The sequence below is a fragment of the Ursus maritimus genome, unplaced genomic scaffold (assembly GCF_017311325.1).
Source record: "Ursus maritimus isolate PB19 unplaced genomic scaffold, ASM1731132v1 scaffold_13, whole genome shotgun sequence".
In the NCBI taxonomy this organism is placed as follows: domain Eukaryota; kingdom Metazoa; phylum Chordata; class Mammalia; order Carnivora; family Ursidae; genus Ursus; species Ursus maritimus.
In genome coordinates, this window is record NW_024423675.1 from 61679989 (window position 1) to 61707195 (window position 27207).

A 27207-nucleotide genomic window follows, 5' to 3' on the forward strand; every position below is an offset into this window, starting at 1 on the left:
TGCAGTTTACATTTTTCCTGCCAGAAGGTGCTGTGTTTGGCGGGAGGGACCACATGAAGTGCATGTTGGAACTCCCTAGATATGGAGGTTGGCAGAAGTTTGGGAGAGAGCAGATTTTTAATCAAAGAAGTAAAAAAATCCAATGCCCCCGGGTGTTTTCTTTGAACATAAATTTGATATGTGGGACGTTCTCGTGGCATTTCGGTCACTTCTAAATAGAGACCGGCTCAAGACGTTCGCGGTCCGTCACCCAGAGGCGTGTGTGGAAATCCTTCGTTTTCCCATTAATATTTCTGAATTTGTCTGGCTCCACTGATTTTTTTAAAGAGTGTTGTATTTAGCTATCCATATTAATGTATTTTTATTTAAGAACAGAATAAAAAAGGATGATTATATTATGGCCTGTTCATCCAATGGAATACTGTTTGGGAATGACCATGAATGAGCTCAAACCACACCTGACCACGTGATGAATTTAAAAAACAGTGGGAATTCTAATTATATAAATTCCAAAATCAGGTGAAACTAACCAATATATTGTTTGGGGGATATATACATATGTAGTAAAACCATAAAGAAAAACAAGGATGATTAATAGGAAACTTTGAAACAGCAGGTACTCAGGGACAAGAATGAGAGGGGATTGGACAGGAGGGTGGGGCCCAGGGCACTTCTCAGGTCTTGGTTCTGTTGTTTTACTCCAGCTGAGTGCTGGGCACATGGGTGTTCATTTTATAATTACTTATTTAACCAGAGGTATCCTTATGAAGGACAGCCACATTGTGTGGCATTTTCCAAATGGTAATGAATGTCCTATGCTTTGCATGGGGACAGTTCTGAGTCTCTACATGCATTAAATAACTGAGCCTCATCCCACTCTTATGAAATAGATCCCCATTTTACAGATGAGGAAACTGAGTTTACAGTGGGTAAGAATATTGCTCAAGATCCTACAGCTACTAAGTGTCAGGACCCAGAGCCGAATGAAAGCCTGTCTGGCTCCATGGCCACCATCTTGACCGCTCTGCAGTAATGCTCTCGGTGTGCTCTTGGTGAGCAGGACTTTTTTTTTTTTTTTAAGAACACAGTTGACTCTTGAACGATGTAAAGTTTAGGGGCACTGACCCCTTGTGCCATCAAAAATTCGTGAATAACTTCCAACTCCCCCAAAACTTAACTCAGCCTACTGTTGACCAGAAGCCTTACTGATAACACTTACAGTCAATTAACACATCTTTAATGTTATATGTATAACGTGCTGTATTCTTACAAAAAGTAAGCTAGAGAAAAGGAAATGTTCAGAAAATCATAAGAGAAAACACGTCTGGAGTACTGTACTGTGGTTACTGGAAAATTCTGCATAGTCAAACCCATGGTGTTCAAGGGTCAGCTGTAGCTGTGGTTTCCGCTGACCCCTTGCTTCCTGCCTTTGTGAAAGGAAAGGGCAGCGAGGCTTGCTTGTGGTTACAGTAGCTCACTTGTGCCCTTCGGAGAAAGTCGCGGAATGCGCCCTGCCGGCCTGATCTGGTTCTCCTTTGCTTTTGCTCCGATGTACTTTTCTTTCACACTCGGGCAGCCCCAACGGCTCGAGTGAAAGTCAGGTGGAGTTCTTAGTGGCTCTTCGGAGCCAGCACTTCTGGGTTGCCTCCATGGGCTGCTCAAAGTTGCAGCTTGCTCCAAGATTCTGTTCTGGCTACAAAGAACATAGAACCAGAAAACCTTCCCAAGGCAACAGTGGTCGAGGCATAAATTATCTCGGGAATGCGGTTGACCAAAGGATGTGCTCTGCCGTCCTTTCATTATCCGAGGCTATACTTTCCCTGGCTACACGGGCCCGGCGGCCGAGTCACTCAGAGACGCTCCCGTAAGCTGGTGGCCCAGGCCGCTGGGCACCTCGGTCCTCTTCCAGCTCGACTTCTGATTCTCTGTGCCACTTTTGGGTGGATCCCAACCTGCTTCGAGCTCTGCTAATGTACTTATGAAGTGAAGGATGAGTAATTCTAATGCTTTCTGGATGCATTATAACGCTGGTCACCCAGCTGGATGAGCCGGGGGCAACCTTCCCCGCCCCACTGTGGAGTGTGGACCTCACGCCCCGTGTGAGGGGATCAGATCTGCCCCGTTTTGTCACCTACAGGCCAGCGGTCCTGGGCCTGATGCGTTTCTCTGGGTAGCTCAGTTTCCTGCTCTCAGAACAACCATTTCACACCTCCTCCAGTTCTTTCAAAACTCATTCAGATCTCCTATCCTGTTCCTCTTTCTCATTTTCAACAAATAAACATCCCTTTTTACTTTTCAAAAAAAAAAAAAAACAGCAATCAGCTCAGAATTTCCTAATCCTTCTGATACCAAAATTAACCTTGCTGGGTCTGTTCCCGGCCTTTTTTCCTTTCCCTCCTCAACAGAAGCAGCCGGACACCTGAGCGATACCTGGGCGCCCATCCTCTCCTGCCCTTATTGTTTCCTCCATTAAAGAGAGTGTATCTTTTCTTCCTCTGCCTTTACGGTTTTTCATCTTTGTCTTGATTTTTCAGCAGTTTTATTATGTGCCTACATGTAGTTTTATTTAAAAATAGTTTTCCTCTGGAACCTGCAGTTAAATGACTTAAGGAAGTTCTAGAAGATTAGGACGACCACCGAGTGAGTCTTCTCACTTCAGTTCTGCAGCTCCTTCAAGCACAAGACTGCGTACCCCATCATGCCATAATATTTACAAAAAGCACTTCTAAATCAAAGTACTTCAAGTGCTTTCTCTATTCCCTTCGTAAATATTTACTGGGGATCTACCCTGAGCCAGGCACTGAGCTGGGTGCTGGAGAAACAGTAAGGGCAGGAACGTGCAGAGCCCTGTGCTCTTGCAGCTTCCAGGGAAACGGAGCGCTGGGCGTGACCCTCCTTCAGAGAGAATGTTCTCTTGCTTCCAGCAGACAGCTCGAGTGAAGGTAAACAGTCTTTACCCATCTGGTGTTGAGCTCGTTCAAAGCTGGGTGTCAGGCTTTGAGAGCACCACCCCATTCCAGTGGACTCTTACTCCTGGGAAGGAAGCTGGGTGGGGGTCCCCACTGAAAGTCTGGAGGTCACCGAGCCCCTCCTCTGTGGTGGGCTTCTCCAGTAAGAACTTTTTGGAAAGCGTTTTTAAGCTGCTCAGTGAGAACTTTCAAATAAATCAGCAAATCCCTTGAAGGGAAAAGAAGCATCTAGTGTCTCTCCCACTTCGGTGCATTTCCACTTGCTCGGTGAACTTGGCTGTTCAGGTCTGCCTGCCGTCAGAGCCCCAGACACCAGTTTTTGTCTCCCAGCCCTTGGCTTCTGAGCCCCAGGGCCGCTGCGTTCAGCTTCACTCCTCCGTCTTCCAGCTCTGTCTGCTCGCAGAGGGACAAAGGCCTCAGAGGGAGACACGGCTCGTGGCACTGTGCTCCTCCCTCCAGCAGCTCAGCCCCTCCGTCCTGGCTTCCTGGGAGCTCTGCGACGCCTTGAAACTGTTTGTGACTTAATTCCGTTTTCTGTTTGCTCTTGGCAGAGAAGTTGCTGCAATTCAGCTTCATCTGAGATGGGCCGAAGTGAGGTCCCGGGACGAATGCCATTTTACTCCTTGGGACTTTTGAGCCCCTGCATTCGCGCCCCCATTCTGCTTGCAAGCAATGCACGCCTTCTGCCGAGCATCCCGACCGTTCCTCCTGCACGTGTGTGCGCCTCACTGGTTCCTGTCGTACCGCTCCTTGCCTTTGTGTGCAATGTAAAGACTGTTTTCCTCTCGAATCGTGTGTGGGTGTTGGCAGGTGCCATGGTTTGAGCCGGTGACTGGGCGCGGTGAAGCTGGTTGTGTTCTTGGCATGAGTTAACTCAGCCCTTGGCTTCTGAGCCCCGTGGCTGCCGATAGTTAATTCTGATGAGTTGTTGGTTGGGTTGGATTGGGTTTTGCTCTCCCTGTAGTGAGACAGAAAGCCCCAGACTTTCTTCGTTTCTTCCCAGATGTTTTCCGGTGGTGGAGGGTCTCGCTGGGAATTAGAAGGGGAAATCATTCAGGCTTCCCTATTTGTACAGTCAGCACTGAGATCTTTGCCTGGAAACGGGGCACATAGGTCGGCATGGCTAACCGTGCTGCCGCGGTTGGTTTGTCTTTTTAGGCACGGGCGTTCCACTTACCGGCCTCACCTGAGCCCACAGTGCCCTACCTGCTGGTGGCAGTTCTGGTTTTCACTTAAATACCCATAAAAATGGGAACAGGATTTATTGTTGCCTTTGACAATGTACTTTACACATTTTAATTCCAGTTACTTCTTACCGTAGCCCCATGAGTCTAGTACTTATTTTTCCATTTAGACTTTGACACCGCTCAGGAGTGGCAGGACCCTCATTGGAATCCAGCCGTATCTGATTCCCCATCAGGCTGCTTAGCGCCCCTGCTCTGCGGCTTTCCACACGGCTGTTCCTGCCACGGGTATTATCTGCCCGCCTGACACTTATCTTCACAGAATTGCGCAGGAGATAATCCACTTCATCCCAACTGATTTGTGTTCGAGAAGGAGCTTGTGTAACCTTTCTCGCCAGGCAAACACCGTACCTGGGCAAGACACGACTTTCCGAGGATTTCCCATCTCCTTAGGCCAGACTATGTGGCAACTGATTTTGGCAAAGTACAAGCTGGTGTGTTATTAACTTACTATGAGTCAGGATGCATGTTTTGTGTGAATTTTGATTAATTTGATATCTCAAAACCAGAAATGCAACAAATAGGTTAACTGTGAAGTAATTTATTATATCTGTCTTCTTGATTTCAGGCAAGTCTAATTAGCCTTAACAGCACTTGCACGGAGATGGGCAGTTTTGACAATGCTAATGTCACTGGAGAAATAGAGTTTGCCGTTCGCTATTGCTTCAAAACCCGTTCTTTAGAAATATGCATCAAAGCCTGTAAGAATCTTGCCTATGGAGAGGAAAAGAAGAGGAAGTGCAATCCGTAAGTTTCTTTTTCTAAGTTTTGACATTAGATGGTAGGCATATTGGGTCTAAAGTTTATATGGAAAAGTAAAAGTCTCCAAATAACCAGGACAATTGTTTAAAAGAATGACCTATAAAAAGGCCCATTGAGAATGATTTTAAAGCTGTAGTAATTCAAACACTGGGTTGTTGATGCAAGGATAGATAAGTAGGTCAGGTGAGCAGAATCATAAGTCCAGATGCAGACCTTAGCCTACCTGGGAACTTCTAGGATCAAGGGACTATTAGAAATCAATACAGAAAAGATGAACTTCAATGAATGGTGTTGGGTTCTTGACTTCCCCTAGAGGAAAAGTCAAACCAAGAGCCTGTCTCACACAAACCATAAACAGATTACAATTTTTTTCCAACTGACATGAAATGATATCTCATCACTTTAGCATGCATTTCCCTGATTACTAAGGGGGATGAGCAACTTTTTATATATGCATTAGACACGTAAGTTTCCCCTTCTGGGAACTTCCCATTCATATCTTTTGGCATTTTTCTATTGGGCTGTTTGACATTTTTTAATTTATTTACAGGAATATGGGTTTTTTAAAACCCATTTTGAATACGCCTCTTCATTGATTACATGTATTTTATATATCTTCTAGTTGTTTTCTAACATTGTTTATGATGGCTTTTCTTGAGAATTTGATGTCAAATTTGTCCGTCTTTTCCTTTAAAATGTCTGTATTTTGAGTCTGTAGAAAAATTCTACCTGCAGGTTATAAATATATCCTTCTCTATTTTCACCTACTGGAGTTTGATTTATGGTATATGGTTTAAGGTAAGGACCACATCTTGACATTTCTTTTTTCTTACATGGAAAACTTTTGAGCACAATGTTTTAATTACCAGCTAGGGAAAGGGGATGGATTGTTGGTTCAGCCAAACTCAGCTCTGCTCAGAAACCTTCAGTCCCTCCTCAGGGCAGGACGGGGGAGGCGCATTGCTATATGTAGCACTTGTGGGTCTCCGGAACAGCGTCCCTCTTGTCCTTCTGGTTTCTTAACTTCTGTTGTTCCCCCACGTACACTTTTTGCTCCAGGAAAATTGGAACAGTCATCGTTTCAAATCTATCCCCTGACTTTTTCCAAACGAGGCTTTCCTCATGTTTGTCCCTACACCACTCCCACAAGTAGCAACCGTAATCCTGTCCCTTCTCCAGACTCTTGTTCAGTCCCATCAGAGACCTTTATGCTGCCCATGACTGTTCATGTATGCTGAGCCTCTCTTGTAATTCTCGAAAGGACTATAGTGAGGTGGTTGAGAGCAGGGACATTGAACCCTGGTCCACCATTTATGTGGTTTGACCTTGGACAAGTCGTTCAACCTCTCCATCCCTCACTGTAACACAGGGAAAATAACAGCACCTCCTTCAAAGGATTGTTGTGGTGTTTCCTGGAATTTGCCCATGTTAAGCTTTCAGAAAATTGTCTAGAACATAATAAACATTCAACAAACAGTAAACAAGTGAGACACAAAGTGCACAGAGGAGTAGACCTACAACTCCACAGAGGGACCCCCTTGAGGCTTTGGCCAAATACTCAGGGCTCATATGCAGAACAAGATTTCATGAGGTCCGTCACAGCACGGTTACTGGGGTGGTGAGCCATGGGGCGTGGCACAGTGCTGGGGAAGGCGGGAGCTCTGACCAGCCGGAGTGGAGACTGCCGAACACCTGGGGCATTCACTGGGACGCAGCTGTAGGATTTCTCTAGCCCCACAGTAGGGGCTTCTCCAACTCACCCTACCTACGCAAAATCAAGCCACGATAGGGTCGAACTGAGTTGCCCATCAGTGAAATGCCTACTAGAATAAAACTCAATACATTTTATTTTTAATTTTTTTAAAGATTTTATTTATTTGACAGCGAGCGAGAGAGAGCAAGCACAAGCAGGAGGAATGGCAGGCAGAGGGAGAGGGAGAAGCAGGCTCCCCACTGAGCAAGGAGCCCATGTGGGGCTTGATCCCAGGACCCTGGGATCATGACCTGAGCTGAAGGCAGATGCTTAACCACCTGAGCCACCCAGGTGCCCTGAAAACTCAATACATTTTAAAGGAAAAAAGCCTAGAGAGGATTCTGGGAAGGTGGCAGCGTAGGAAACCTTAGGAAGTGGTCTCCCCTTGTAAAACAAGGATGACACTGGTAGAAGCCATCTAATGAAACCGTTTTGGACTGCAGTCTGTTGAAGGCTTGAAACTTCCAGCAGAAGACTTGGACGTACCTTGGGGTTAGTGTCAGTTTCTGCTCTTAGCATAATAGCAGCTCTCCATCCCCCCACTGCCAGCCCCATGGCAGGCAGCTGTGCCAGTGTTCCTGGAACGGCCTATGCACAGCTTACAGGAGTCAGCATGGGCAAAAAAAAAAAAAAAAAGAAGAAGAAGAAAGAGAAAAAAGAAAGAAAGGATTCTGTCCTCCAAATATCAGGGTTGTGTGCTCTGACTGCAGACTGCCACTTCTGATCACAGAGGTGCAGACCCAGAGGGAGCCATTGTGGCATCTCCTCCAATTGTTGGGATCCCCTTCCCGTCCGGGGTCCTCAGGAGGATTACCAGCAGATTTCTCGTCAGATCCTTTAGAGGCCAGGAGGCAGTCGGTAGATATATTCAAAGTGCTAAAGGGGAAAAAAAACCCATCAACCAAGAATCCTGTATCCTGCAAAACTATTCTTCAAACATGAGGGAGAAACTAAGACGTTCTCAGAGAAACAAAAGCTGAGGGACTTTGTCCTGCAAGAAATAAATACTCAAGGGCGCCCCCTGCAGGCTGAAATGGAAGGACACCAGACAATAACTCAAGGACATGTGAAGACATGAAGACCCCAGGAAAAGCAAATACACAGGCAATGATAAAAGCTAGTGTTTTTTAAACAGTGGTATGTACTTCCACCTTGTATATTTTTAAAAATTATTTGTCTCTTATTACTGCTGTAACTTTGGTTTGTAACTCCGCACTTTGTTTTTGACCTAGCTTAAGAGACTAATGCATATAAAAGAAGGATTAGTTTGTGATTTTGGTTACATGGCGTAGAAAGGTGTAATTTTGCAACTTCAGCAATGCGAAGAGGTGAGGTTGGCACTTGGAGCCGAGTTTTTGTTTGCTATTGATGTTAAGATGGTATAAATTCAAGTTAGAGTATTGTAACTCTGGGACGTGAGATGGAATCCCCTTGGTGAGCACAAAGAAAACAGAGACAGAACATATACAAAAAGAAAGGAGAATGGAATTTAAACATTTTACCACAAAATTCAGCTAAATACAAAAGAATGGGGGCGCCTGGGAGGCTCAGTTGGTTAAACAGCTGACTCTTGATTTGGGCTCAGGTCATGATCTCTGGGCTGGGAGAGCAAGCCCCGACCTCAGGCTCTGTGCTCAGAGGGAAGTCTGCTTGAGATTCTCTCCCTCTGCCCCTCCCCCACTTGCACACACACACGCTCACGCATGCGCTCTCTCCCAGATCTTTAAAAAAGTAACTACAAAAGGATGACTATAGTACTGCAGTACACGGCAGACACTAAAGCAGAAGGTATACAGAAACACATAGCAAGGGACCGAAGTCCCTCCTTATCAGTGCTTTCAATGTCTATGATCCAGACCCTTTAATCAAGAGACAGAGATGGTCAGAAAGGATCAAAACACAGGATCCAGCTTTTCTGGAATCAGTAATCACTGCCATCACTCACGCTGCTGGAGGAGCCGGGAAGGGCAGTGTCAGGTCCTTGCTGGAGAGATCAGTCTAGAACGGGATTTCAGGGGACGGGCAGAATGCAGGTGGAGAGGCCCCACAAGGGAAAAGTAAAGGGTGAGGCATATACTTTCTATTTCCTTTTTTTTTTTTTTTTGACCGGTTGGAGGAAGTGATAGGTGGAGGGAGGACAAGTTGACACAGGACCTCCACATCCAGGCAGGTTAGAGAAACTGCCCCCCGCCCTGTGGAGCCCCAACAGCCCAGCCTCTGGTTCCACAATCATCAGCAAATGGCAGGTGATGAGCGATGTAGATTCTAGGGGCAGGACATGAGGAAAGCAAGGCAGCTTTATACCCCCCAGAAACATTACAGAGGATTATGGCCAAAGACTCTAAACCAGAAGCGGTGTACCCAGCACTGTCATTGTTCCCTGTAGGTAGAGGCCACCAAACCCTTTCTGTTAACCCCCAACCCAGTGGGAAGCAGGGTGAAGAAAATGCTGATGTCTGATTCTCCTCCTCCTGTACCCTTTGTCCCTCTGCCCTCCCCCCTTCTGTGCTGAGCTATCATCTTGTCCTGTCTGTCTGGCCACTAGGTACGTAAAGACCTATCTGCTACCTGACAGATCCTCCCAGGGAAAACGCAAGACGGGAGTCCAAAGGAACACAGTGGACCCAACCTTTCAGGAGACCTTGAAGGTACTTGCTGGACAAATATTCATGGGCTGGGTCTCCGCATCCCAGGCTGGGCACCCGGGGCCGGAGTTCAGCGGAGTGTTCTTCTAAACTCTTGAGTCAGTTAAATATAAGTACAGACCCTTATACGTTTCTGTAGGGCTCTGTCAATCAGTGGCAAGTTGGGAGAAAATGAATTTAGCCTTTGTACAGGGAAAGTGCAGAGTCTGCCGGACTTGCGAATGGCTCTTGATTAATGATTTCTGAGCAAATGGTGAAAAAGAACCTGGCTGCCTCTCAGTCTCTAAAATTGGTTTGTCCTATTGAATTTTTATGATTCTCCGAGCCTCTCAAGCAGGCTCCCTGGTAAACTACCGAGTTACTATCTTCACGGAAGTGCCCCTTTGTCGTTAATAATCTGGCAGCCGTAGGTTTCTTCTTTTATGAAAAAAAAATAGTCATCTTACGAAAAACATTTTATAGAGGAATTGTTTGGGTTTTCACTTTCTTTGATGCTGAGAAACAGGATTTGTGATGTGTGGCAGAGATAGGGAGAGGCTATGGCGATTTAGGTTGGACGGTTGGAGACGATGTGTGGCGGAGGCTGAGAGCTAGGTGTGGGAGGCTTTGTGCTGGAAGAACCATCCAGATGCGCAGGGAGGTACCCAGTCAAGGCTGGGCAGCCCAGTGGCCCCACACATGTCAAGCCTGCACAAGGAGAGGGCTTGGTTTGCCTTCCTTGGGCAAGTAGGGGCATTTCTGAACTCCCAGCCAGGGACCGTCTGGTCAGCTGGCAGGAGTCCCCTTCGTTAAATAATAAAAGCCATTGTTTCTGTGTCTCTGCTGTGGCCAAGGGCTTTATGTACCCCCCCAGCCCCAAGCTAGGTATTCGAATCCTTATTTACCAACAGGGAAACTGAGGCTTAGAGAGGATTCAGAAGTGCAGCTCTAACTCACAGTGGACTGGCAGTCCTTCACAAGATTTATAGTCCTAGGACTTCCCCAAAGGATTTTTTTAAAAATAGACTGTGGNNCAGCAGGTGTGGGTGGGGCCAAGGGCTCGCCGTCTGAGACCCTCTGGTAGCACGTCAGTAGACACAGGTCTTTGCGTGGCTTTGCTCACGTATCTGCTGAAAGAGTTTTGAAAAGCTGCGTGGCCCCTTCACACTCTTCAAGTTCATATCTAAAATCACTCACTGTAAGTTAATTAAAGTGTTTTGTACAAACAGGTAAATAGTTCACATTTTATGACATGAGATAAAGATGAGGATTGAGTATATTCTAGATATATCATTTGATGTTAGTTTTTAACTACCCGATCTTAAATGTAGGCAGAATCTCAAAGAAATCTCCTAAGATTTTTATCCGTTGGTTTTTACCCAATATATATTGTATTTCGGGTTGTCCTGGAAAACTTCCCAGATACATTGAAGAGAAGCCATGTCCCTGATCTCTTCTAAAACCTAGAAACCGATCCTCAAGGTTTTCTAGGCAGAGCACTCCATGGGAAGCCTTCCCGCACTCCCGGGGAGCCGGCCCCCCACGCGAAGACCGCCGTATGGGGCCCGGGAAAGGTGACCCGCGACTCCTGATCTGATGTCTGTGCTCGTGACGCTGAGTGGTCAGGAGAGGCGGTGGCAGCCCCACAGCCTGCTGGGACCGCCCTGTGGACGTACCAGGGTGGTGGGGAAAAGGTCTCTTCCAAAAAGGGATGCAGTCAACGAGAAGGAGTCCTGTTCGTCAGAGGGGCCACCGGTGTGTGAGGCCCCCCGAGAAGCAGGCCTGCGGGGGCGGAGGACAGGGCTGCCCCTGTGGATGGAGATCATGCAGCTGCCCTCCCCGGGACAGTTCGTCCTCAGAGGGGGCAGGTGCGGTGCCACGAGCCGTCCGCCTGAGCAACGGATCGGGCGTGTGGCCGAGCAGGGAACAACCGGGTAGTTCCAGACAGACAAAGAAATGCAGGACAGAGCAGAGACGGACCGGGCTGGCTCAGACGGCGGTGTGTGACTCTTGATCTCAGGGTTGTGAGTTCGAGATCCTCGTTGGGTGGAGAGATTACTTAAAAAAATAAAATCTCCTCCAGTGCTGTCCATGTTGCAGCAAATGTTGAGAAATCGTTCTTTCTGATAGCTGAGTAATATAAGAACTAGGAAGATCGGTAGGGGAAGAAAGGGATAAAGAAAGGGGGGTAATCAGAAGGGGGAATGAAGCATGAGAGACTATGGACTCTGAGAAACAAACTGAGGGCCTCAGAGGGGAGGAGGGTGGGGAATGGGATAGGCCGGTGATGGGTAGTAAGAAGGGCACGTATTGCATGGTGCACTGGGTGTTATACGCAACTAATGAATCATCGAACTTTACATTGGAAACCGGGGATGTACTGTATGGTGACTAACATAATATAATAAAAAAGCATTAAAAAAAAGAAATGTAATACATTTTACAGGGCAGACAAAAAAAATCTTTAAGAAGAGAAAAAGATTAAAAAAAAAAATGGACCGTGGACTTGAGGGAAAACGACTGAAAATCGGCCCAAGGCCGTAGAAGGATGTGGTTTCTGACCACAATGGGCACGGATAATCCCAGAGGGAAGAAAAGGAGGGGCAAGTGGGGAAGGTAGCCTGGCCACAAGGGGGGCGTTCGCTGGCCTGTGTGTGGGAGCAGGTTGCAGGGCAGATGGGGCTGCAGGCCGTCCCTGTGTGGGAGACCAAGGGAGACAAGTCACAGCTTCTCCACACACCTATGTCACTTCCCCCTTGTCCGTCAATGGAAGGTCACTAATGGTGCTCAGCTGGGTCTCAGGCAGACCAATGCGGCCGCTCTGAGTGGGGGTGAGGGTCCGGCCTTGCAGTGTGACGGGGTGTCCGGGAGGAGCCAGGACGCCAACCCCAATGGAGAGCTTCGAAGCCCTGAGCCTGGGTGTCTCCCCTGTGAACTGGTGACTACTAGCACCTCAGGGGATGCTCCTGGAAGCTAAGGAACAATGTCACCCAAAGCCTGGTACAAAACCAGGGTCAGTAACGTGTAACTTTCTTTTTCATTGTTGAGAAAATCCAACGACTAGCCTTGAACAGGCTCGCAGAGGCCGAGCAGAGTCAGCGGCTCTTGGGAAGCCTGGCTGTGTCCCCGGCCTTCGGGAAGGGCGTGGGGCACTCGCACCCAGGGCCTTTGGCCTCTAGTCCCTGTGGGGGCAGAAGCCCACCCTCGACTGGAACGGGGTGGGGGGGGCACCCTTTTTGTCTTCTGGCTGTGCTGGGGCCCCTGTGGGGGGTTGGTGAAGAGACAGCTCCGTGCGACCCTGACCCCGCCTTCCACGTGTTGTCTGTCTAGGCAAATGCCTATGCTAACAACTCGGGCTTTCATTAAAATAAAAAAATCCTAGCTTTCAGTATTTTCGGCAGCCCTGGCCAGGCAGGTTCGGATCCTCGGCTGGGACAGATCTCGGCTTCAGCAGGCTGAGGACTTTCCTCCTTGCCTTGGGGACAGAGCTGGATTGTGGGAGGGGATGGTGCAGATGCCCAGCCTTTCCCCCAGGCTGAGCACTGGCCACAAGGCTGGTGGAGGAGGTGGTTCTGTGTTTGGGACGCAGAGACCACCCCCCACCACTGCTCCAAGCTGCTCAGCCCACCCTGACCACACCAAGATGCTGGCTCCAGCCTGTAGGAGGAAGGGCCCTGTGGCCCTGGGGGCTGTGGGTCCCCCAGAGGCTGTGGCCCCAAAGGGCTGTGGACCACCCCCCACCCTGTGCCCTGGAAGCTGTGGGCTTGGGGGGCTGCGGGCCGGGACCAGACTGACGGCCTCTGCTCTGCCTTTGCAGTACCAGGTGGAGCCCGGCCAGCTGGGGACCCGGTGCCTGCAGGTGTCTGTGTGGCACCTGGGCACGCTCACCCGGAGGGTGTTTCTTGGCGAGGTGACCATCCCTCTGGCCACATGGGACTTCGAAGACAGCACAACACAGTGTTTCTGCTGGTATCCACTGAGGGCCAAGGTGAGGTCTGGTTTGGAACTGGGCTACCCCACCCTCACCATGAAAACAAAACTCCCTTTTCAAAGGGATTAGAGAAAACCTACCCGGGAAGCCTTGGACCCAAAATGTGACGTGCTTGCCTGGCTGGGACTCTTAAAATAGGACCTTCTTAGGGAGGAAAGGCTCCACGACAGGCTCTCCTGGGAGGGGTTAGGGATCTTTCCCGCAAAGATTTGCTCAGGTACCTGACAGCCCCTTCCTCAGTGTAGCCCGGCCATCGGCCTGGGTCAGGTCTGGCGGTTTAGGCCTCCTGCGATGGCCTTATGGGCCCACGTGCTCCCCTCCCCCAAATTCAGGGTCACTTGGTTTCAGCACGGGAGCCCTTGGCTTGCCGCCGCTGCAGCCAGAGACTACCACCTGGGCCAGTCAGCCTGCCCCTGGTCATGCGGGCAAGATGCCTGTTTTCTACACCCTGCCCCAGGTGCTCCGGCACGGTAACGGTGGGGAATGGCTGGGCCAGATGCTATCAGGAGGGTCCGGGCTGCCTTGACCCACAGGGATCTCAGGGCAGGGCGCTGGGGAGGCCAGGGGAGGCTGATTTAGGTCTGCTCACAGTCTGTGCCGGTAAGAGGAGAGCCTGGGGAGAAAGTTTGCATTTCTTGGAGCAACTGCTTTGCACTTTCTGTGCCAAGATCCAAGACTGGGAGAGGGGACGGATGAAATAATAGGGGAGGAGGAAGCAGGGCTCTGTCATCTCCTAAGAAATGACAGCGCAGTGCCAGCCCCAGCAGCCCAAGTCTGGCAGCGAGGCTGACTCTCCCAGGCCTGGACCAGCTTCTGTGCGCTGTGTCCCCTCCCCGGCCCTCTCTGAAGCCAGGGGGGCTGATTCGCCAGGTCTCTGATTTCCAGCTACTGTCAGGTCAAGCCAAGGGTCTCCCACCTGCGAGCCGTCCTGTCCCACCTCTCCCGCCCCTTTCCCTCTACGCTGCTCTGTACCGTCCCTGGCATCCACATCCCTTCTCAGAGCCTGTCCTCAGACATCCGCTTGGGATATCTACTTGGAATGCTTTCTACCCCAGGTCTGCCCAAGACTTAGCTGAAAGCCCACCTCCTCCATGAAGGCTTTCCTGATTTTCCTTTTTCGTGATTTTCCCTGCCAGTGTGCTTTCTCCCAGGATCCTATACTCGGGTGCCCTGCGCATCTGTTCCCTCTAGGGCCCCTTGCTCAGGACACTAGCCACCACCAAGGCTGCTGGCAAGAAGAAGAGGAGGTGCCAGGCTCAGAGACATCCTTGCTAATACCAGCTAAAGATAGTGACCCTGCTGCCAGATCAGGAGTATCCTGCTTACAGGCCTGCCCCCTCGGCCCTGATAGGAGGAGCCCATGGGTTAGTGCAGGTTTCTGGAAGCTGAGGGTAGAGGCAGCTTTATCTTCCTGGGAGGCAGCCAGGAGCCCAAGAAGAGACACTGCAGAGCAGACTGCCCTCTCCTCAGAGTCCTTGCTGAGTCCACTGACCTAGAGGGGTTCGATTTTATTCACTTTCTTCAAATTCTGGCTGTGTACAGGTTTTCTTAGGACTGTCTTAGGGAATGTGCTAGGGCCTTTGAGCCCACCCCCCACCTTAGGGCAGCAGAGTGGGCAGCTAGGGTGGGAATGGAGAGTCACCACAACTAGAAGACAGACCAGTCCTGCCATGGGCATATCCACTTCACCCCAGGGCACTCCCCGGCCTGCAGAGGTTTTGCAGGGGTGAGTGCCAGGTGGAGGAGGGTCACTTATGGACAGAGCTGGGGCAATCAGAGGAGCCCAGAAGGTTCTGGGGGCTGAGGAATCCTGCCTCTGAGTTCTGTCTCTTGCCCCCAGGCAGAGAAACTTGAAGACAGCATTCTTCCCAATAATGGAGAACTTGCAGTCCGGGCCAAACTGGTCTTCCCTGCAGGGCCCAGAAAGCTCCAGGAGGCCCAAGAAGGTAGGTGGCCTCCACCCCATGAACATTCATCTGTCACTATCTCCAAAGCCTGGAGCAGCAGGTGGGTGATTTCCTTTCTGCCACCAACTAATCCTGCAATGCTCCCTCAGCCTAGAAAGTGGGTTCTTGGAACCTATGATTTGGAAGGGAAATGAGGGACCAGAGCAGGCCAGGCCTGATGCCCACTTTACAGGGCTCCTAGGACACCAGCTCTGGGACTTTCCTCCCAGGGGGCTGGCTTGGACAGTCTCCTTTGTGCAAACCATCCTGCCACCGGCCCTCTGGAAGAGGGAATGCTCCCATGACCACCACAGTTGGGACTGTGGCTCCTTAGGGACCAAGAGTGCATCTCAAGGCACTGGGGCCTGCAGGGCTGAGTGAATGCATCCCTGCTCCCAAGTTCTGAGAGCTGTTGCCCAGCAAGAGCGGGAATCAGGGATAGGCTCTTGAGGACCTCACAGGAAATTTAACTAAGTTAATAAAGTGGAGTGTGCAGATGAGAGGAGGGTGAAGAAAGAACACAGTTCTGTGATGTACTTAGTGATCTCTTATTTGTCTGAAAGAGGAAACGTCTGCTGCCAGAGCTCACGGGGCCACCGGCAGGCCAGGAGCATTTGCGGTCATTGCCAACACCCTAGAACAGAAGTCTTGGGGCCCCTGCTTTCCCCAAAACCACTGCCTGCACTAGACTAAAACCCCTACATCCTTCCTGTCCTTGGGTCCCTCTTTATTATCTTTGTAGCTTCCCAGGATCTGAGTGATCCCTCCCGCCACCATGCTGGCCTTGCCGTGGTACAGCCCATGAGCAGGGCCAGCAGAGCCTTCCCACAGCTGATACGTTCCTCTTCCTGTCTGCTCTCAAGGCTGTCCCACACCTTCCCACGGAGCTGTCAGCTTTGGGGTGGTGGCATTGCATGCTCTATGCAGAAGGAGGGCTCACAGCAAATGCCGGCTTTCCTTCCAGGGACAGATCGGCCATCCCCTAACGGTCAGCTTTGTTTGGTCGTGCTGGGAGCCAAGAATTTGCCGGTGCGGTCAGATGGTACCCTAAACTCATTTGTTAAGGGGTAAGTATTATATTTAATCAACTGTTTACTGATAATCTGTACATATGTACGGCATGGTCCTGTAAACTAGAGCGAACACCAAAAAGTGTAAGCCATTATGAACTTTCGTTTTAGCTTTCCTATGAAAATCCAATATCATGTGTTAAAGACTCGACTTTCCAAAAATTCATAGGATTTGGACCTGCTGAGGCTAGATGGGGAACACTGTATTTTAACTGGAAACCCAGGTCTTACCGGTCCTTGCCACTGCATCAGCATTTTCTGACTCAGAGCTTGGACAAAGCAGTGTGGTTGGTACCGGTCCCTTGCCTTAGTATCTCCTTAGATAACAGGGAGGTGGGCTCTGCTTACGTCATTCTGACTACCCACGTGTTGGTCTCTCCAAAAGCAAACACCATTAATTATTATACAGAATTGCTGTGTCCCCCATCAGTGACATAATGGGAAACACTGGCTTACCATGCCAAGATCTGCGTTCCTGTCCTCACGCCGCCACTATCTTAGGGCCTTGGGCAAGTTACGTGGCTCCTCTGAACTTACTTCCTGAGAACGGGGTTAAAATGAGCGGATGCGTGCTCAGAGTCCTGGTCCCTGCGTAGCAGGTCTAAGCCATGCTCTCCCTGGTGGTCGACGTCAAATGACCCTTAGCATCTGGTGCAGAATTCAGCCCTAAATCCGAACATCCTAGCGAGAGGTCACATGGCCAGTCTTGCAATTCGCATTCTCGCTCCTGGCTTGGAATTTTTTTGGAGTGCATCTAGCCCTTGGTCTCGTGATGGCCAGCACCGCCAGGGGAGGAGGCCGGGGCGGGCAGGCATTCCAGAGCCACTGTCTCTCTCCCTCCTGCAGCTGTCTCACTCTGCCAGACCAACACAAACTGAAACTGAAGTCCCCAGTTGCGAAGAAGCAAGCTTGTCCCCAGTGGAAGCACTCCTTTGTGTTCAATGGCGTGAGCCCTTCCCAGCTGCGACAGTCAAGCCTGGAATTAACCGTCTGGGACCAGGCCATCTTCGGTGTGAACGACCGCTTGCTGGGGGAAGCCAGGCTTAGTTCTAGTAAGTCTGGGAGATTTACTGGGCCTAAGGAGCATGCTTTATCCTTAGCGGAGATCTCACACAGTGACCACTAAAAAGACGGTAACCTTCTAGGTTGGCAGGTGATTTAACTGGCTTGGAAATGGCCTCACTCTGTAAATGGAGATGGCCACATCTAGTTCTTCCGCCACAACAGAGATAATACAGCCAAGTATTTCAACAATTCATATCAGATTTAGATCTGCTAAGGAAACAAAAATTACAGGCCTCAAAATGGGCTGGGTACAGTATTTGCTTTTGTTTCTGGCGTCAATCATAAAAGGATTAATTTCTTAAAGAAAAATATCTTAATCCAAACAGACGGCAATTCAGAAAGTATTTCATTAGGAGTGGGACAAAAGGGCAATGCTTTTCAGCATTGCTCAACTGGGGTGCTGCTGGCACTGTGTTGGGAGACAGCCCGTTGTGGGGAGGGCTTGCACACTCGGTGCACACCAGGCGGAAACACCGGCACACATCTCCAGGGCCTCCAACAGAGGACCTCTGAAGACAAACCAGAGTCCCTGCTTCATTACAACTGGTTTTAAAAGGAACACTGTCCAGAGATGCCTGGGTCACTCGGTTGAGCGTCCAACTCTTGATTTCAGCTCAGGTCCTGGGATCCAGCCCTGGGTTTGGCTCTCCCTCTGCCCCTCCCCCTGCTTGTGCTCTCCCTCTAAAATAAATGGGTAAATCTTTAAAAATAAATAGAAGGAATATTGTCCATGGACACCCCCCCTTCCTATAAGGGATTCCTGTCTGCAAATCTGGCCCCGGGTCTGAGACTGCCCCACCCAACCACAGCCACTGTAATGTGTTAAGACTGTCAAGTCCCCAAACATGTCTTTCTCCTTTCAGACTGCGGGAGAGAAGGCAGCTTTGGGCTCTTGAGGCCGCACGGTATTTAGGAATGAATGCCTGAGTGTGTCCAGTTCTGGCTATGGTGCTGGGGTGGAGGTGGTCTTGATCTTCCTCCCCAGTGGTTGGCATTTGCATATGGTCTTGAGGTTAAAAACACTTCTAAAAAAGTTGGTTTTCATTTTAAAAAGCCGAGAAGAGGGCTGGGAAGGGGGTATGCATGTCACCCGTTACTAATTTGTCACTTCACTCCCATCACAGAGGAAGACATTGCTGGTGGTGAGGACTCATGCTCACAGTCAGAGCGTCAGTGGCAGAAAGTTCTTTCTAGCCCCAATCTGTGGACAGACATGACACTCATCCTGCACTGAAGCCAGGCTTCCAGTCCGCGGCGGGAGGTTCAAGTGCCGCCAGCCTGAAGGTTAGCGAGTGTCCACGCCCACGTCTTAGCTGTCTGCAGCTCTGTCACGGAGCCAGACGTTCTTCCACGTCCCTCTGTGTGTATTTACAGCAGAGCACTTGCTGATAGTATGTAACTAAGTCTCAGTTTGGTTTTCTGTGCTCCGACGTGTGGAAAATGGCCGGATTTCAATAAATGTTCGTTACCTCTGTCCTCCAGTGTTTACCAAACAGTGACAATTATGGCCTCGTTCCATGCATGTGAAGGAGAACTAGAGGAGCCTGGTAGGAATCTGGTCCCTCCCCTTCTACTTTCTGGAGGGACTCCCCTTTCAGGGCGGTCAGTGCCCACCCCCGACACACGCAAGCACACACCCACTGCCACCTCCTGCCTCGCACAGCTTTTATTTCCAAATCTGCGGCGCGGGGCTCATCTGCACGTGGCTCTTACCCGCAAAGGAGAAGGACACGGCCGAGCAGGAAGAGGAGCCGGTGGCACGTGAGAGCGGACACGGACAGGTTTTCAGGGATGTGGGAGAGAACTGGCGAGGTCAGAGGATGTTCTTGTGGAAACCGACAATACCAGGTGGGAAGAGCCCCTTCACAGCCGGAGTCTGGATGAGCCAAACAGCATCGGTGTCTTTTTCAAAAAGCAGCTCCGATAGAAAGCGGAAATGTGCAACACATGCACGAGGGACACTCGAGGCAGAAAGTTTTACAGATGGGATTACAGCAGTTAATCCTCCACCTCCCGCCCTCACGCCAGATCAGTGCCACCATTTCATGGTTTTTCATACGTAATTCTTTTATTCTGTAAAAGGTAACAAAATATACAGAATGACACTTTTTCCCTTTTTTAAACTAATGTTACAAACCCATATTGTCACATATATAAATACTATTCTCTACAGCTGATCATTAATTAGGTGTGAGTCCAACAGTGTAGCCCTCTCTTAAGCTAGAACAAAACAAAACCACAAAACAAGTTTATCCAAGGCTGGAGTGTCCCTGTACTATGGATCCTGAACTGAAGGAGCAGAGCAGAAAAATCACTGTGTGCACATGTCTGTGAGTGCTTCAGACTGTCTTCAAAATAATTTTCACCTCTCAAATATACAAAGATGGAAATCAAAAAAAATCAATCTGAACTAATTTCAAATGCAGAAGAAAGTATGGCACGGACTATAAGCCACGATGTGGTTTTAATTACACGGATTCTTGTATCACACATGCCAGCATGGAGTCTGTTACTCAGACTTTACAGCCACTTTTCTTTAATTCAGTCAGTCCTGCTGCAAGCACAAAACAGGAAATGATTCAATAACAGCAATAAGATCAGGCCCGTTTGGCACTATGATACAATTGGGAAAAATAAACCAGGGAAGCTTCCACTGACCCCAGCCCCAGAATATTCCCACTGAAATAACTACTCTCTTTTTAAAGGAACTGGAATACGATAGCAGGGGTGGGGGTCCTAGATTCAAAGAACTACAAACACCAGCTTCAGAGTGTGACCGCGACCCCCGCAAGCCCAGCTGTGTGGCCCCGTCCCCGCCCCAGTCCTGGCCGGCCTCACATGGCCTCGAACTCGTCGATCCGCTGCTTGGTGTTGCCCTGCCGGATCTGCCGCAGCGTCTTGTACTTGTCCCGGCCCTGCCGCATGTTCTCATTGTGGATGATGTCGTTGTGGGTCCTCTTGTTCTCGTCTCTGGCCTGGGACAGCTCATTGGTCAGGGTCTGCAAGGGGAAGCAGCTCAGGTCAGCTGTGGCTCCCGAGCAGCAGGGAGCCGGGTAGGACGGCTCCTCCCGCCCCCCACTGTCCACGTGTCTGCGGGCCGCCCCCGCCCTCTCACCATCAGCTGCCGCTGCACCCGCTCGTTCTTCTCGGCCTCGGTGATGCGCTTCTCCTCGTTGCGGTCGTCCAGGATGCCCTCACTGGAGAGCTCGGCGCTATAGCCCGTGTACTCCGTGCCCTCGTCCTGCAGGTTGTCCTGCACGTGGTAACTCACCGGCTCATAGACGGGGGGTGGGGGGGGCGGGGGGGCCGTCATCACCAGGTGCAGCTCCTCCTTGGTCTTCACCAGGTCATCCTGGGCTTCTTTGGCCTTTGAGAGCAATCCGTACACAGGTGACAAGTTGTCACACACAACCCCATGTTTAGACCATTTTCTGAAGAATCCCCTTTTCTTTAACCAGGGGGCTTCTGCACTTTCTCTCACCACTCCCCTGCCTTCCCCCAGGGGGGCTGGATGTGCGTGGCCTGAGTGGCACAGAGTGGAGGAGGGGGACTGTGGCTGAGGAGAAGTGTCCACGTGCAGGGTCTGCCCAACCTCTTCCGAGTCTGGGGTTCGGATGCTGTGAGCAGTTCTCAATCATGTGCACAGCACACAAAGTCATGTCAGGGGCTTGACTTTAAAAAAAAACAAAACCCGTACTTTCTTTCTGTCTCTAATTCTAGTATACGTTCATTGTATGTATTTTTGGGGGAAAAAAAGGAAATGATTAAAGAAAAACAATCTTCCAGCCATTAGAAATTCTAATGCCACTATCCCGTTTGAGAGAGCAGCTTTCTCTTTCCTTTGTGGCCACTATTTATCAAGCTCCTCGCTGCCTGCGGGCACAGTGCTCAAGGACTTTTCTACCTGTTGTTACCCCTAAACCCTCCAGCAACTTCTCTTGGGTATACATCCCCAATCATGCCCACCTCACTGCCATTCCAGCTCGGGAGATGACCTCAGTTTGAATCTGTTCTGCAACCAGCTTTTCTCAATGAACACTTTTTCCAAAAACCTAAGGACCGGAGTCTTTTGCACGCAGCCTGTGTTCAGAGGGTGGGGCTTAAGAGTGCTGAGGGGAGGCACCAGGTGTCCCCAGAAGGAGCTAGTGCAGATGGGGTAGCAGGGACGGGGGGGGGGGGGGGGGGGGGAAGCTGCCACAGCTTGGCAGAGGTCTACACTAAACATCCGAAGCTCCTCCACGGACCATGCTTTCCCAGTGGACGCGGGGGCTCAGCTGGAGAGACAGGCCCTCTGGACACTGCACTGGAACATGGTTCTTCCTATTACAGCTACAATTTATTCAACCTCTCTGCAGGGTAGTCCTCTGAGCAACCCTACAGGTTGGCTATTACTCCCCATCTATAACAAGGAAATGGAGGCTCAGAGAGGTCAGGCCACTTGCCCCATCACACAGTGAATAAGAGCAGACCTTTAACCCCCATCTCCAAGTCCGGATCTTTCCATGGTGCCATGCTGCATACACCAGTGGTCAGGAGAGGCAGGTGGTCTTATTTGAGGTGCTGTGGCCCGTTGCTAGGAGCACCCATATGACCAGATTTAGAACTAGCTCCTGATGGGGGGCTGCCTGATGGGGCTCAATGCTTTGGGGGGGGCAGAACAAAGTGGGTGGAAATGAACAACAGCCTCCTTGTTCCCTGCTAATCCAGCAGTAGACTCCCCAGTGCACAGGGCAAGCCCATTCCTATGGGGATTTTGGCCTAAGAAGCACAGCTGGGACTGGCAGAGCACTGTGAAACATCCCGAGGCTTTCTACGTGACCCACCAGCCTGGCCCCCACCAGCCTGGCCCCCACCAGCCTGGCCCCGGGCTGTCTTCCAGCTGCCCCGGCAGGGCCCGCCTTGAGCGCCTGCACCTGCAGACTCACCCTGTGCTGCCACTCCTCGACCTCGTCCTCCTTGCGCCGCCGTGCCTCCTCCAAGAGGGCGATCTTGGCGGTGTACTCCGCCAGCTCTGCGGCCTGGTGAAGGGCACAAAGCTGAGATTATTTCTGGGGTCTGTGGGGAGAGCCCTTCTGCAAATGGACAGCCACACAATTTGGTGACTAGCCTCATCCCCACCTCCTCCCTAGTCAGCAGTGCCCATGGCTGGCCACCATGTCCTCAAGGCCATACCTGGCCTAGATCACCATGTCTGGGCCCCCAGACCGCTGCACCAGGGCCGCCTGAGACCCAACCTCCACCATGGCCCCTCCCACCAGGCCTTCCTCCCTCGAGCATATCATTTTCCAGCCCCAGACACAATTATAAGGCAGGTGTCACTTTTTCATCCCCAGAGGCAGCCTCTCCATAATTCAGCATCATGAAACTCAGGGAGCTCCTACCAGCTGCTCCTGGCTCTTTATCTGATCTGCCGCCTGCCTCTCCAGCTCCTCCTTGGCCCGCAGAGCGGCCACACGGTCATTCTCCAGGCGCTCCGCCTCCTCCTGGGCACGCTTCCTCTCCTCCTCCAGCTGCAGGGCTCTCTGAATCTGGTCTGAAAGTTCTGCAGAGAGCACAGGGCCCTGAATTCCCAGCCTGGATGCATGTATGGGGTCCAGGGCAGGACTCACACCACAAGTTACAAACCACTGCACGGGAGGGCCTCTGCTCCCACAGATACAGAAAGGAAGCATGCTGGGGTGCGTTCCCCTACTGCGCACATAGCCAACGTCCCTGCAGCAGTTGAGAGGGTGTTTCCGTCCTCCAGCCCGGGCTGGAGTAGGTTGGCAGACACGCAGAAACCACACCACTTGCCCAGTTCTTAGTTTATAAGACAGAGGGCAATGTGGCATGGTCTGGTCACTCACTAGCTGTGTGACATCAGGCAAATTAATTTACCTGCTAAACCTTAACACTGTCATCAAGAAAATGGGGATGACGCAGTACTAACCTCAAAGGACTAAGGGAAAATTTAAAAAGATAACATGCATAAAGCATTTAGCACAGAACCAGCACAGCATCAGAAGTATCAAGATAATCAAAAGATTTTCTTCTAATCCAAACACCCATGGTCAGTGCTCAGCCTCGAGTCTCTACCGTGGGTGCTGTGTTAAACGGAGACGGTCCTGGCTGTGGGTGTGCTGGCGGACCATCCGCCCCTCGCTGCGGAACGCACCCCTGCACGCGCTAAGCACTGGGCATAAACCCACCTTTCTCTGCCTTCTTGGTTTTCTGTTCATAGTCCTGCAGCCTGAGCATCAGCTCCTCCTTCTCCCGCATCATCTGCTCCTTCTCTCTCTCCACGGTCTCTCTCCTCTTCTTCTCGGTTTCCAGCTGCTGCCTGTTATGGGGGAGGGGCGGCACAGGAAGGTTTAGGGATTGGCAGGCACTTGCCATGTCAACATGTGTCACCAGGGCCCAGTCCAGGCCCCAGGCCCCACCTCCGGATGGTACAGACTCAGGAGGCAGCAGCAGCAACCCCGAGCACTCCCCTCCTGGGCTCTGTCACCGCCCAGCCCAGTGGGGCAGCTCCTGAGCAGATCCTTGGGCCCCACGCAGTCACCTCCAGAGGCCCTCGCCCCCAGACCCTCCACCCGTGTTTGCTAGGTGATGTACCCTGGCTCCTCTGATGGGAACAGTGCAGGCCCCACGAGAATGCCTGACAGGGGCCCAGGTGTCCTGCAGGCAGGGCCATTCTAGGGCCTGAGCCGGGAGAACACTGCCCCGTCCTGCTGGCCTCCCTCCCCCCTCCCCCCACCCACTCACCGCTCCAGCTGCTTCTGATGCTTCTCCTCCCGGGCCTGGGCCTTCATCTGCTGCACCTCGATGGTGTCGGGCTTCCTGCGGCGCATGTAGAGCTCGTGATTCCCCATGCAGAGCTGCAGGATCCGCTTGTTAATGCGCAGGCGGGGGGCATAGAACACGAAGTCCTACAGAGAACAGGGCGGACTCTAAGCAGGAGAACACCTTCCTTTCGATTTCTTCTTCCAAACCTGACTTCACAAAGTTCTAGGTGACCTTTTCCAAAAGGACAAATGTAGCAGAGTATGGGGCCAGAAAGGGACTTCGAGGAAAAGCCACTGACTCCAAGCAACCAAAGTTCCTGGTGCCGTGGGGTTTGGATTCCCTGGGACAAACAGCGCAACTGTCTCTGTGGGTGTGCACGCGCACACTGACACCTCTCTGGCCGGACGGTGAAGCCTCTCCAGGGCGAGAGGCCCTGCGGCCTTGAGAAACCTGGTACCGAGGCCCAGAGCCACCCGGTCTTCAGGCTGACACCCTCTGGCCCCGCCAGCCCTAGAACCACCATCCCCCGGTCCTGCCTGTAGTGCAGCGACTTCTATTTGAGCTTCTGGTCTCCTCTGCTTCAATCTTGCCTCCCACACTGCCACCAGTGTGTCCACCGGGTCCCTACTGGACTCCTGACGCCAGCCTGCTTAGCTCCAGGCCTAGGTACAAATGCCGTGGCCAGGCACGTGTGGAGAGTTTCAGGCCTGGCAGCCCCAGCCCACCTGCTGTTCACCTAAACTGCACTTTCGCGCCCGCAAACTTATTGGCTCAAAGCAGCCCTGCTACTTGGGGCATCGTGTCCAACCCCACAGACCCAAGGACACCGACACGTGAGGAGAGGGTATGAGGCATCATCTCCTGTCTGGAGGCGCTCTCCGTCTCCCGGGTTAGCTGGCACACGTCCTGTGCCCCCTGCACTTGATGGGGTGCCAGCACTTCCCTTGACTGACTTGTTTTGGTCTCTATCTTCTACTGGACAGGCAGCTCCCCTGACAGCAGCGCTGTGTTCATTCATCTCTGTATGCCCGGGACCCAACGAATGGCCTGGATTCACTAGGTGTTGGGAGTTTACACAGCACCGCAACCTCTGAGCCAGTGACCTTGAGCGAGTCACTTCCTCTGTGTCTGAACACCTTCCGCTGCATGGTGGAGAGGACAGTAATCTAACAGGACAGTCGAGAGGATTAACTCAGATGCTGTTTGTCAGGACTCAGAATGGTGTCTGGCAGGACGAGAGTTGCCTGGTACACAGAGGCTCACTCACAGACTGCTGGTTGCCTGACGAAGTGCTAGGTGAAGAGCCTTCTTGAATAGAACAGACCAAGGAATCCGAGAACGTTGGGACTATGACTGCAGAAGTCTACTACCACGTGGGACAGGGACGGCACACGACCTTGCCTCCCAGTTCTTGTTACTGCTGCAATTAATGCAGGGGATGGCAGGGGATGGCAGGGGAGAGAAGGTTTAGAAACTCTTGTTAAAAGTTATTTTAAAATGCCAGTCTGTTTCCACTTTTTTCCCTTTCTCTTCTCAGCTTGGGGCCTCTGGCATCCAGATTCTGACCTCTGGCACAGGAGGAGGGAGGCTTAAACAAAGAAACAGTGTGACGTGTTCCACAGCGACTTCTGAAACCAGAAGGGACACGCCAGGGAGCTAACCAACACGCCCCAGAAGGCCCTATGTAGCTTCTCCGATTTTTCATCAGTTCCAGAAAGGCTGGGAAGACAGTACTGTCGAAGCCCAGAGCCCGCAGAGCTCCTGGGTGGAGCTTTCGCACACTTGTTATTAAGTCATCGGGTTTCCCAGGGAGCGTCTGCAGAGCTGGGAGAAGCACCATCTCTATTACGTAAGAGAAAACAATCTTTTGTTACGGCCACACAGGCATGCTACCGAAGCAGGTGTCGACTGTGGCTCCTAGGCATTGCAAAGAACTCTGATTAGCACGAACTCCTCCTGAGAACGACGTCAGTTCAAAAAACATCAAAGGGCAGACACTGGAAGTAACCTCACAGCAGCCCATGGGCCCAAGACAAGGCCGGCACACGTCGGGGGACAGTGAGAGCAAGAGGCAGAGGACATTTCCTGGGCGGCCTTTGAAGGAGGCTAGTTTCTGACTTGAAGTTAAAAACAAAAACTGAAACCAGTATTTATTGAAGGATTTCCAAATCCAAGTACCCAGCCCACGCCTCCTAACGCAAAACCACAACACCTAAGAGATGTGGGGCAGGCTTTCTAAACTCTGGCAGAGACAGACATCCTAAAAACTGAAACTCGAGGCAAGAAGAAAGCTCAAGGAAATGAATCCAAGTCCCTAAGAATACGAGAGAAAAGGAGATGGGAAAGCAGCCACAAAGTTGTCGAACAACGAGCTCAGGCGCCTCTAGGACGCTCCCCACCAGGCCCGACCCCAGGGCTCCCCTCAGCTGAGGGCAGAGCTGCTCCCAGGCAAATGGCAGTTTTCATAAGCCATTAAACAGGTAGCTGCCCAAGAGCCTTCTCCCTCTTCCATGAGGCCACAGGAACAAAAGGCCCTTTTCTGAAGGAGACACAGCTGGTTTTGACCCCACACAGGATTACCGCGACAGCTTTGAGGATTCACAGGGTTTCAGGTCCCATCCCCGCAGCAGTCAAGCTGGCAGGAGGAGAAACTGGCTTTTCTACGGGAAATGCCTGGTCATGGGGAGCATGACAGGACAATGGCTCAGTTGTGAGCTTGCCATGGAAACTGCCCAGGGTAAGCGGTGCCCTCCACAAGTCAGCCTGAGAAAAGGAATCCCAAGCCTCACCCGTGAGCCAACTCAGACCTTTGGGGTTTCCCTGTCCATCTTCCGGGGAAAGTTTAAACTTGGAAATGCCATCTTCTGCTGCCCCAAGTGCAAAGCCTGAAGCTGGGCAATGCCGCAGAGGAAGGAACAGAGCGAGCCTGGCGAGGTGCACAGGGAGCGGGGACCAGCTTCTCGTGTGGAACCCCCACCCCACGACAGGAGTCTGACAAGTCTGCCCCCTTGGGTAGGC

General features: G+C 51.2%; 2 protein-coding genes across 4 annotated transcripts in view; one reads left to right on the plus strand and one right to left on the minus strand.

Annotated features, from left to right (window-relative positions):
• The window catches only part of SYTL3 (synaptotagmin like 3), an 81934-nt gene extending 63034 nt beyond the window's left edge, over positions 1–18900 (plus strand). For both annotated transcript variants that reach the window (XM_008688514.2, XM_008688516.2), the window contains 7 exons: positions 4782–4960; positions 9274–9376; positions 13170–13340; positions 15184–15289; positions 16254–16356; positions 17206–17411; positions 18549–18900. In XM_008688514.2, the coding sequence (XP_008686736.2) occupies positions 4782–4960; positions 9274–9376; positions 13170–13340; positions 15184–15289; positions 16254–16356; positions 17206–17411; positions 18549–18658 (978 nt within the window). In that variant the 3' untranslated portion in view covers positions 18659–18900. The remainder of the gene's footprint in view (positions 1–4781; positions 4961–9273; positions 9377–13169; positions 13341–15183; positions 15290–16253; positions 16357–17205; positions 17412–18548) is intronic.
• A 570-nt stretch (positions 18901–19470) lies between these two features.
• Positions 19471–27207, minus strand: part of EZR (ezrin) — a 49488-nt gene continuing 41751 nt past the window's right edge. For both annotated transcript variants that reach the window (XM_040628015.1, XM_008688513.2), the window contains 6 exons: positions 24169–24332; positions 23613–23743; positions 22806–22966; positions 22350–22442; positions 20540–20791; positions 19471–20423 (listed from right to left, as the gene is read on the minus strand). In XM_040628015.1, coding sequence (XP_040483949.1) covers positions 20259–20423; positions 20540–20791; positions 22350–22442; positions 22806–22966; positions 23613–23743; positions 24169–24332 — 966 coding nt within the window. In that variant the 3' untranslated portion in view covers positions 19471–20258. The remainder of the gene's footprint in view (positions 20424–20539; positions 20792–22349; positions 22443–22805; positions 22967–23612; positions 23744–24168; positions 24333–27207) is intronic.